At 43.6% G+C, this 12260-nt stretch overlaps 1 protein-coding gene across 1 annotated transcript in view; it reads left to right on the top strand.

Annotated features, from left to right (window-relative positions):
• The window catches only part of LOC135515886 (solute carrier family 41 member 2-like), a 28121-nt gene extending 23022 nt beyond the window's left edge, over positions 1-5099 (top strand). The window contains exon 11 of the mRNA XM_064939712.1: positions 3564-5099. Within this exon, the coding sequence (XP_064795784.1) occupies positions 3564-3749 (186 nt within the window). The 3' untranslated portion in view covers positions 3750-5099. The remainder of the gene's footprint in view (positions 1-3563) is intronic.
• Positions 5100-12260: the final 7161 nt, after the last annotated feature.

The raw sequence follows: 12260 nt of genomic DNA, 5'->3' as shown, positions 1-12260 counted from the left end.
ACTGAGCTACAGAGGAGAAGCACTGAGGTGGAGCAGCTCTCACACACTGAGGACCACCTCCTCCAGAGCTTTCCATCCCTCTACACCCCTCCACCCACCAAGGACTGTGCCGAGATCAGTGATCTGTGTGTGGGAACTGTAAGGAGAGCGGAGGAACTCTATCCATACTTCTGCCCGAGTAATAATATAAGTGGGGAAAACTCTGCCCCTCTGATCATCACCCCTTTTAATCACCTAATATGACTTTTAATGTCATAACTAAGTGTCAGTTGTGACGAGAAGGCAGTGTGAAAAATTACTATTTTAAAGGCCCTTTAGTAAGGAGATCTGGTAATCTCTCTGTGACATTAAGTAAGTTTCAATTAATCTTAAATAAAGTATGATTTATTTTATTTATATGTGATGCAGCCCCCCCCCCCCCGCCATGCCTGCTATAAAGTGAAAAAGACCCTGTTTGTCTGAGAACATGTACAGTGGGGCAAAAAAGTATTTAGTCAGCCACAAATTGTGCAAGTTCTCCCACTTAAAAAGATGAGGCCTGTAATTTTCATCATAGGTACACTTCAACTATGACAGACAAAATGAGAAGAAAAAATTCCAGAAAATCACATTGTAGGCTTTTTAATGAATTTATTTTCAATAAACTTTTATCTCAATACTTTATATACCATTTGTTGGCAATAACAGAGGTCAAACGTTTTCTGTAAGTCTTCACAAGGTTTTCACACACACTTGCTGGTATTTTGGCCCATTCCTCCATGCAGATCTCCTCTAGAGCAGTGATGTTTTGGGACTGTTGCTGGGCAACATGGACTTTCAACTCTCTCCAAAGATTTTCTATGGGGTTGAGATTTGGAGACTGGCTAGGCCACTCCAGGACATTGAAATGCTTCTTACGAAGCCACTCCTTCGTTGCCCGGGCGGTGTGTTTGGGATCATTGTCATGCTGAAAGACCCAGCCATGTTTCATCTTCAATGTCCTTGCTGATGGTAGGCTTTGTTACTTTGGTCCCAGCTCTCTGCAGGTCATTCACTAGGTCCCCCCGTGTGGTTCTGGGATTTTTGCTCACCGTTCTTGTGATCATTTTGAGCCCACGGGGTGAGATCTTGGGTGGAGCCCCAGATCGAGGGAGATTATCAGTGGTCTTCCATTTCCTAATAATTGCTCCCACAGTTGATTTTCTTCAAACCAAGCTGCTTACCTATTGCAGATTCAGTCTTCCCAGCCTGGTGCAGGTCTACAATTTTTGTTTCTGGTGTCCTTTGACAGCTCTTTGGTCTCGGCCATAGTGGAGTTTGGAGTGTGACTGTTTGAGGTTGTGGACAGTCTTTTATACTGATAACAAGTTCAAGCAGGTGCCATTAATACAGGTAACGAGTGGAGGACAGAGGAGCCTCTTTAAGAAGAAGTTACAGGTCTGTGAGAGCCAGAAATCTTGCTTGTTTGTAGGTGACCAAATACTTATTTTCCACCATAATTTGCAAATAAATTCATTAAAAATCCTACAATGTGATTTTTCTGGATTTTCTTTTCTCATTTTGTCTGTCATAGTTGAAGTGTACCTATGATGAAAATTACAGGCCTCTCTCATCTTTAAGTGGGAGAACTTGCACAATTGGTGGCTGACTAAATACTTTTTTGCCCCACTGTATCTCTGCACTCCCGCTAACAGAGAGGACAGTGGAATCTTTTGAACTAAACTGCAGGTCCTAAATCGCTTAAATGTTTCTGTGGCCATGTAACTAGACGTGTTGCCCTATGCTTGTGAGCAGCCCCAGTGTACAGTGCCTGTTCAGGCTTTTTCTCTCTCGGAGGAGTGGAAAGTTTCCCCTGCTGTGTTTGCTCAGGGTGTTATCTCCCAGTCAGCAGCCTCCCTCTCTCTCTCTCTCTCTCTCTCTCTCTCTCTCACTCGCGCTCTCTAACCCCAGTACACACTCACACCCTTAGCTGCTGCACTCGACTCTGCCCTCTACTAAGAACTGTGTGTTCTCTGAGAATTCAACCTATCCCTGTCTCCCTCTACTTTAGAGAAATCCCCTTGCTTTCCCACACTTTCCTTGGTAGGATTCTTTAAATGGGGCTTCAGTGGTTTCAGAGATGGCTTCATGCAAATCCGTCTGTGCCTTTCCCACCTTTCAAGCCTGACACAAACAGTACAGAGAGGTCCATCCAGGATCATCACTTTAGACCAAACACATTCAAAGCGTTTCCTGTGTAAATCTTTTTAATTAGAAAGATGGAGACAAAGGACTGATGCAGGATCCCATCCAGCCGCAGGACATCAAACGGTGTCTGGTTCCATTCTGGAGAGTCTTCTCCTCTGCTCTCTTCTCTGCATTGATTAGACGGCTCTAGTTAATACTGTGGAAGGGGAGGGGAGGTTTGACGTCGTTCTCTGGTTGTGTCTGTCTGTTGATTTGTCTTCTAAAACGTATTTAGACAAAGCGATTTGGGGAGAGTTTGTAAACTATTCTGTTTTATTGTCTGTGTCGTGTGAGTGGGTGTGTTGAATGGGTATTTGGTGGACGGTGACACTCAATAAAAGGACAGAGGGGAAAGAAGATTGCCCTTGATAGACTGAGACAAGCAGAGAGGGCCTTAAGAGAAAGAGGAAGTGTTTGATTCACTGCTCTGTCACAAGGAGTAAAGTCAGTGTTATTTCAGGCTACCTACTTTGCACGCTACCCACTATGTGTGACGAGACAAATAGACTGTCGCGTGACCCTTGGGGGTTTCCATACATAACACGTTCTGCATAGAGACAGACATCTCAAAGCCATCATCCCAGATGGACCGAGGAATTCAGACACACCTATGAAACACACACGTTATTACAAATAATTCCCTCTTTATCCCAAGACATGTTTGGTATATGCTTCTTATGATTTTGGTGTTTGAAATGATCCATTTCCGTATAATGTATTTGCTGCCGGTAACATTAGATTTCTCCTTGTTTTCCTTTACATATGGTTATCAGTCGAATGCTTAGTTTTATTCCTTATACTATAGCTGTCATACTGCCCCTCTGTCTCTGGTTGGGCTAATTGCAGTGGGCAGCGTTTCAAGCTCTTTGTTTTCTGGACAGTGAAACAGGAATAACACGAACCACTGGCAGACAGTTTCTTTTCTCTAAATCACAATGGCCCAGCGCTTCTCTCTCTCGCGCTCTCTCTCTCTCTCTCATATTCCTCTCTTCAGCTCAGTTTTCTTTGTTTCCATGGTGTTTCTTAGAAAATATCTGTGAAGAGGTGTGTAATGTGGATTTTTGTGCAATTTCTCTCCCTCGCTTTAACTTCTCGGTGGGACGCCACTGTGCTTTGTGAATCACGTGTGTATGTGTGCATCTGTTTTATATTGGGGGTGTGATGTCTTGCATAGCAAACATTTGGGTTTTTGCAATCAGGAATAGCTTACATTGATTGACATGTGTGATGGTAATTGTTGCTGTGTGGTCTTTAAGCGAACTAACTTTAAACAGCTCTCTCACACTTGTTTCTCTTGTGCAGATTTACATTATGTACAGTAAACTCATTTTGTATATTAAATTCTCTCTCTCTCTCAGGTGTTCCTGTTGCTGTGTATAGCAGACTGGATGGTGTACTCTATGTGGCGTAGTGGTAAAGACCCAGACAGTTTTTCCATCCCCTACCTGACCGCCCTGGGCGACCTCCTGGGCACCGCTCTCCTGGCCCTCAGCTTCCAATTCCTGTGGTACATCGGTGACCAGGACAGCGACGTGGGTGACTGAGATGACCCCTGATCCCTGGTGGAGGGGTCACGCCCGTGCCTCTACCCCAACCCAGAACCCCTAACCCTTCTCCTCCTATTATGCCATGCGGGGTTGTTGCCGTTTAGGCGGTTTGCCTCGCTCAGCTATTGGTCGCTGGAACATTCCTCTGCCTCTCCTATTGGGCAGAGTAGCACTTAACACTATGCTGATTGAGCCAATGAAGACTACAGATGTTCATTTGGAAGAAAAAAACTATTATTTGGAAAGACATTTCTCTGCATCTGGTTCCTTTTTTCCATTCAACCAATTGCATTGCATTCTAAAAATCATATGCTTCTTACAGTGCAATTTATTAAGAGATTTGACCGTTGTTGTTTCGTTGCAACAAGTCACTTATATCCAGTGGACACTGCAAATATAGCTGGAAGCCTTCAGTTAGTGAGATCTACAGGCTGCGGTGTTTATTCCTGACTGAAGGGAGACACATGGACAGACAGGTTGGAGAAAGGCCAGGTTACAGGAGGTACACAACTGGCCCTGGACAGCTGGGGCCAGCGTTTGAGGGTTAGTTGCTGGATCAGCTGTTTTAGAGCTGGGATAGAACAAAAGCCTGCACACTATGCTGTTGTTACAGACTAGTATTGCCTTCCCCTGGTCTAAAGCTTTATATAGTCTATACCAGAGCACTGAGTCTCCTCTCAGCCCAGACGATATGCATCTCACTCTCTTTGGATGCACTTCATATAGTCCCTCATTAAGGTCAGTCACAGATTGAACCTCAGTTGTTTATCTGTTTAGGCTTTCATGTGGCCATCTGTACCCTTAGTTTGGTTTTGCATGACAAGGACACATAGAATTGGGGACAGTTAGCGGTACTCAAAGGAATGTATACCTGCTATTTTTATACCTCTCGAGGGACTAATTCTTTGCTCTTTCTCTCGCTTCTCTCCCCCCTTCCTCTTTCTCTTTCTCGCTCTCTCTCTCTCGGTCCAGTCACACAGAGTAGGTACTATTCTGGCGTTATACAGTCAGGTCCCGTGCGATCATGTGGTTTTGACCGTGGACGTTTACACGCCACGCACTCTGTTTACACGTATGTACATATGTTCACTACGGTGGCTCTCTGCCGTTAATATTCCAATGAAATGTGCCTGCGGAGATTCACAGGGTGATGAGATGTTATTCTTTCTGATGCCATATTCCTTTAGTTTTCTGTTGGCTCTTGTTGTTTTCTAACCTCTAATAATGTGCTGTTTAAAGGGTTTGTTGTTTTCATATTCGCAATCTGTTCTCGGAAACGGACCACGAATGACCTTTGACTCATATAAATGTTTAATAAATAAATAAACGTCCAGCATGAATAAGCTGCTTACAAATGTGTGATTATACTGAGTGAAGATTTGCTGGTCCCTCAGAGAGGTTAATTGGATGTTGTAGTATTAGAGGTTGTTCAGTTAAAGCTCTTGTCTAAAGAGGTTTAGGATGAAATGCCTGTAGACAGGGAAGGACAAGATCAGCTCCGATTGAGACAAATCCGTGTATACCGACACTTCTCTGCTGTAAAGCAATGTTATGATTGAAGTCTACCACACTGTGGTAGAAATATATTGTGTACTCTTTGGATGCCCTCAGGAGATCTCTGGACAATCACTGTCTCTATCTCCCCCGGTCTCCATGGTAACACCAGTGTGGTATTTCACCTTTTCATGACCTCCACTCGATGAACATGCCTACACACACACACACACACACACACACACACACACGTCTTCCCTCTTACTGTCACTGCTTCCGTCTCATTAAGTCTTTTCATTCCCTCACTACTTCTCTCATTCCCTTCTGCTCACTCTCTAACCATTCTTTATTTCTCAGAGCTCTCTCTTTCAGATGTGAGAGACCAGAGGTGGGATCAGCACCCCCAGAGACATGTTGACATTACATGCTCCTTTGGGTGGACACTAATATTAAAAATCCCATATCATATCAACTGGTGTGTGATGTTATGATAGCTTGGCTATGTCACCTACAGGCTGATCTGCCTCTATAGATGTGTTATACATATTAGGGGATTTAGTTTGAAAGGTGTCGCGTCAGATTACGATTATAAAATTCATTGGAAGTGTGAAGGGTTTACTGTAATTGCTGAAGTATTACTTGGCATAGAGTTGGAAAGAGAAAAGCATTTGAATAACAGCGTATGGACTCAGTCCGACAGTGGTGAAATAGTTTTATACATTTTAGTATCTCTACATTCTGACGCCTTGCAAATGGAGTTGCATGGCAAAAGAAAGATATATATTATCTGGTTCTGGATATCAAAGATGAGCTTGAGCAGTATTCCTTAACCCTCTCCTGGGAAAGATCAGAGCATGAACCTTTAGTGCTTGTTTCTGAATGCATCACAGTCCGTTGTCTGACCAATACTTAGTAGATCTGATGGTGAGAAGCGTTCCAACCACCTCCACCTTTTAGTTCCAACTAGGCATAAATAGGGTTGCACATTTTGCGGAATATTCTGAGGTGGAAACTTTCTGTGAGAATTAACGGAAATATATGCAAACGAATATTAATACCATTTAAATATAGCTGTTTTTTTTTACATTGGATATATTTACCATATCATATGGAGACAGAAACATAAATATTTCACCTTTACCATAAGTAGACATGATTCAATCCTAGAAAGAAAGAAAAAAATAATTAGTTACAGATTTAAATTTAATTAAATGAGTTGACTCTTCACATGGGAGGATTTCACTAAACAACAAAAGGGAATATTGAATGATCCCCAATGATCCATCGCATCTCCCAAAAACATTTTCAACATACATCTGTAAAGTGATAGTCTAGAAGCTAAAGCTTTGGTTGTCTTCCTCTCAGGCTTCCATGTCTTCTCTCTGGAACCCCTCGATGCCCAAATCTTGAACATCAGACTCTGAGGCCTCATCTTCGCTGTCACTTTCCAACCTTGTTGAGGATGGCTTGTTGTCAGGCTCAAAAAGCCTAAATTGGGCGCCATCCGGGCAAATTTTATCATCCTTGAATTGGTCAGCCTGTTGCGTGCTTTGGTGTGTGTGTTCCCAAACAAGGACCAGTTGCGCTCTGAAGCTGATGTTGGTGGGATTTGGAGGATGATGGAGGCAACAGGGGAAAGAGCCTCAGATCCACAAAGTCCCTTCTACCAGGTGGCTGATTAGCTATTTTGGCACGTCTGCCATATTGCATCTCCATCCCAAGGCCCTTGCTTGGAAGTGTACTTCGCCAGACTGCCAAGAACCTTGCCCTCATCCAGGCCAAGGTGGCGAGACACGGTAGTGATGACACCATATGCCTTGTTGATCTCTGCACCAGACAGGATGCTCTTGCCAGCATACTTGGGGTCCAACATACGCTTTTTGGTATATTTCAGAACTGCAGTTTCCTCTACTTGGAGCAACAGTGAAGTGGGCAGTACGGATTTCTTCTTTTACATATGCAAGCAGAGTCTGAACATCAGACAGGATGGCATTGTCTCCCTCAATCTGTGCAATGGCTACTACTATAGGTTTGACTGCTTACCACTCTCTCCCAAAACAAATCATCCAGGAGGCTTCTCTTGATGGGGCTGTCCATATTGGCAGACTGATACGGCCATTTCATGGAGACTCCTTCCCCTCCAGGAAACTGTCAAACATGATGACATCACCACCCCAATGAGTGTTGCTCGGCAGCTTCAATGTGGTGCTCTTATTCTTCTCACTTTATTTGGTGAGGTAGATTGCTATAACTTGATGACCCTTCACATACCTAACCTTGGCTCTGTATCCATTGTTTTCAGTGCCTTGATGTACTTGAGGAGCAGATTCAATGCATGAGCAGCACAGCCAATGGGTGTGATGTGAGGGTAGGACTCCTCCACTTTAGACCAAGCAGCCTTCATGTTCACAGCATTGTCTGTCACCAGTGCAAATACCTTCTGTGGTCCAAGGTCATTGATGACAGCCTTCAGCTCATCTGCAATGTAGAGACCGGTGTGTCTGTTGTCCCTTGTGTCTGTGCTCTTGTAGAATACTGGTTGAGGGGTGGAGATGATGTAATTAATAATTCCTTGCCCACGAACATTTGACCACCCATCAGAGATGATTGCAATACAGTCAGCTTTCTCTATGATTTGCTTGACCATCACTTGACCTTCACTTGAACTCTGAAACTCTGCATCCAGCAAATGAGTAGATAAAGCATGTCTGGTTGGAGGGCTGCATGCTGGGCAAAGAACATTAAGAAATCTCTTCCAATACACATTGCCTGTGAGCATCAGAGGTGGACCAGTTGCATACACAGCTCGAGCAAGACATTCATCAGCATTTCTCTGACTACGTTTCTCCATTGAGTCAAAAAAAACTCTGATTCCAGGAGGATAATGAGCTGTTGCTATCGATAACGTGTCCGATTAATCATTTTCACCTGGAATAGAAGTAGAGGGACTTTTGTCAGAGGTTGCTTGTTGTAAGCGCTGAGGGAACTTTATGCACTTGGCCAGATGATTCTGCGTCTTTGTTGCCTTCTTCACATATGATTTGGCACAGTATTTGCAAATGTACACAGTTTTTAGCTGCAGTGAAATGTCCCCACACATCAGATAGCGGCCGTAGCATGTTCCTGTAAAGATTAGAAAAATAATTGTAAAAAGAAACAGCAAATACAATTCCATGTACGGATAAATAGTTAAGCAGTTAGATTAAACAACTCCTTTTGTAAGATACTTTATTTAAATGAAACATGTATGGAAACGGGTGAATTAACAACCCACATGGTAGCAACAACTAAATGGCAGAAATTGTTAACAAGTTCTAAATTATTTAAACACGCTTTGCTGTAGGCTACTATTTACTAGTTAACAAAAAAATAATGTATGTCCTATAAAATATATTCACCCCACCCAGTACTGTAATCAAAACTTATCAGAAAGCATGTAGTCCTTGGCTCAGACAGTGTAGTAGTGTGGGCTCAATAGCGTCTCATTCGTGTGCAAGATCTTGAGAATCAGCTGTACATATGATGGAAGAATGCACTGTGCATGCAGAGGGTTGCAATTCCATTGAATTGGGAATAGTTTAACCAAAATATGCCTCAAGACCTTGAATTTCCTTGTGTATCCCACAAAAAAGGTTCACTGTTATAAGCTGTTATATTGATGAATTTAAGCAAAATTCCCCCAAATTCCAGGGTGTAACTTCCCATGGAAAATGTCCCCACAAAATCCAGAAACTTACCAGAAAGTTTCCTACCCTTTGCCACCCTAGGACTAAGTCTATCCAATGGATTTCTATTATCTTTTCATTTTTGACATTTCTTAAGCCATGCTACGTTAACCTATGTACTGTAATACGCCTTCATTTTGCTGTGTTTTTGTTCTTTCTCAGTGAAGTCGGAAGGGCTTGACTAAGTAGTTAAAGAGCTGATTTGCTGCTTGTGTATTTTCATGGTTGTGTTGCGTCCTTGTCTGCCCCTTAAAGAGCAGATTTTCATGGTTGTCGAGGAAAGTCTCAAGTGTCAGTACCGTGTGGCTTAACGACCAGAGCAGGACCTCCTGAGACCCCATAACCAGAACACTGAATTACTCTTGGCTGTCTCTCCACCTCCTGTCTATACTGTATAGGAGAGAGTAGGGAATCAGGATGTGATCTATCTGAACTACTGTAGTTTTTATTTTACTGTACTGTCCTCTGTAGATACTTACTCAAATTCTGCCATCACTGACTGCATGGGGGAAAAGACACTTGGAAGTGTGGTGTTAAATGATATCATTCTTAGTGTGTTATGGGATTTCTGTCTCCTTACCATTCAGTAGATACTGTAATTGTTGAGCATGGATAATGTTATTGTGACAGCATAGGGTTAAAACAAAATGTCTGCAATCAGGAAAAAATGAGGAGTTGCAAAAAGTGAACATCAGATGGTTGAGAGAGTGAACCCCCACTGTGTTACTGTTGAGTAATGATGTTAGACATTTATTACACAAGGTGGTTTTTATGAGGTGGCATGTCTCCAATGTTGGCCCATGTCTCTGCCTGGCTACAGAGAGGAATCGTGTACTGTATGACTGCATCACACACACACACACACACACACACACACACACACACACACACACACACACACACACTTACTACAGTCTGAGAATTTAAGTGAGCAGCCTCTTATGTCTTTTCTGTGTTTCTTTGTGTAGTATGTACAGTATTCTGTGGGCATGTAACAGTGTGCCTCTGTTGATGTCTAGACACTCTGGTGTTAACAAGGGGTGCTGAACCTTGTATTGGGCAGGGGGACAGAGAGGGGTGCGGGGGTTTGAGTTGACAGGTTTGACTATGGCTTGGGAAAAGGGGTACGGTCTGCACCAGGGGGACCATGAAATTGAAACCTAATACAGGGGCCATCTCTGGCCCCTCCAGTAGTCCCAGCGGACCTATGTGGCCCCCGGGCTTACTGCCCTAACTGGACAGAAAACAATAGCTGATTCACACTGGAAGCTAATAGGAAACAGATCATCCCCCTCCCCGATTATTTTCTCTAGTGATGGGGTGTTCAGAGTGTGCCCTTATGGAAGCTCAATCGGGGAGATAATCAAGACTGTCAGGACTAAACCTAATGAGGGTTATTAAAATGATAATCATCGTTGTTATACTTGTTTTACTACTACGACGAGAGAGGGAGAGAGAGAGAGAAAAAAATAACTAGTAGGAAGGAGACATGGAGGAAGGGAAGTAAACTGAGAGATTCCTGCCACCCAGGGGTGAGATTCCTTGGTGACTGATGGAATGGCGTCAGATGCCAGGGTTAGCCTTCTGAACTGTGCTGTTGACAAGAGTTCAAATAAGAAGAGCTCAAGTATTTCTTGTCTACTGCCGGCCCGGTTCATAATCTAGCCGTGTCTTTATCGCCTTTGAACCTTAACCAGTATAAAACCTACTGTAGACCTAGGTCAACGAGGGGAACTGGGAGGAATCAATGACGCTGTGAGCAGGGCCCGATGACTCGGCGTAGTACATTTGCTCTACTGAGGAAGTGAAACACCAATCCATTCTTCTTTACTTAGACCCCAATCAATCTCATTTGGCAAGAAACCCAGAAAGAGGGAGAAAGTGATAGCCACCGGGTGGGTGGTGAACATTAATTTGAGGTGGGAATCACACATCTGCGTGTGTGGCAACGTATGGAAGCCTGAGGGGGACACAGCCATGAGATACACAGAGTGACAGAGAACAGCATAAATAGACGGAGAGATTGTTTCGGAGACCTGCGGTGATGCAACACTTTGTCAGGTGTTGTATTTGCCTTTTAAGCATAAATAAAGCCTCAACTGATTACATGCATTCTCCCAAACCACAGATACCCACAGTGACACCGCTCACATGGACACAGCAGCGGTTAACTTCCCTTCCCTACACATGAACACACACACCCTCCCCTGATGTGCCACTGTCAGCAGCCTCCCTCTAATGACAGGGTTTATAGCCAATGAGAAGGCAGGGCCGTGGAAATAGGCTGGATGTATTTCTGACAGGAGTGGAGAAATGCCTCTGTATTTGGAGAGATGCTGAAGGTATTTCTGACAGGAGTGGAGAAATGCTTCCATGTGGGGAGATGCTGGATGTATTTCTGACAGGAGTGGAGAAATGCTTCTATGTGGAAATAGGCTGGATGTATTTATGACAGGAGTGGAGAGATGCTAGAGGCATTTCTGACAGGAGTGGAGAAATGCTTCTATGTGGAGAGATGCTGGATGTATTTATGACAGGAGTGGAGAAATGCCTCTGTATTTGGAGAGATGCTGGAGGTATTTCTGACAGGAGTGGAGAAATGCTTCCATGTGGAAATAGGCTGGATGTATTTATGACAGGAGTGGAGAGATGCTAGAGGATGTGGAGAAATTGGAGAGATCTGACAGGAGTGGAGAAATGCCTCTGTATTTGGAGAGATGCTGGATGTATTTCTGACAGGAGTGGAGAAATGCCTCTGTATGTGGAGAGATGCTGGATGTATTTCTGACAGGAGTGGAGAAATGCCTCTGTATGTGGAGAGATGCTGGATGTATTTCTGACAGGAGTGGAGAAATGCCTCTTGTGGGGAGACGCTGGATGTTTTAGAATGGGAATATTAACTTATTTCATGTCTTGGAAAAAGCAGGTGGTGGAATTGACAGTGGCAGTAAGTTTCATTCATAACGTATTGCGTTGTAGTTCTCTGGGTGGGTAGGTTGATATGTAGTTTAGAAAGGTGGTAGGAGACAGTACTGTGTTTTTATTAATGAGAGACTGATCTGTGGCAAGAGAGGGATGAGAACTTTCCAACTCAAGTTTTTTTTTATAGATTCCGTGGCTCTGGACATTTCTTCAAAGGTGCCCACTTGAAAGGAACCACTGTGCTGACCACAATGTCTGTATAATGAGAGAGATCAGGAACTTTCCACAGAGAGCGGGCTGTATACATGCACTGGAACAAGTGGCCATATTGGGGTGGATTCAAACCAAGCTGTTGACATTGAGAAAG

This window comes from Oncorhynchus masou, chromosome 27, assembly GCF_036934945.1.
Source record: "Oncorhynchus masou masou isolate Uvic2021 chromosome 27, UVic_Omas_1.1, whole genome shotgun sequence".
NCBI lineage: Eukaryota > Metazoa > Chordata > Actinopteri > Salmoniformes > Salmonidae > Oncorhynchus > Oncorhynchus masou.
This window is presented reverse-complemented; position numbering and strand designations above follow the sequence as displayed.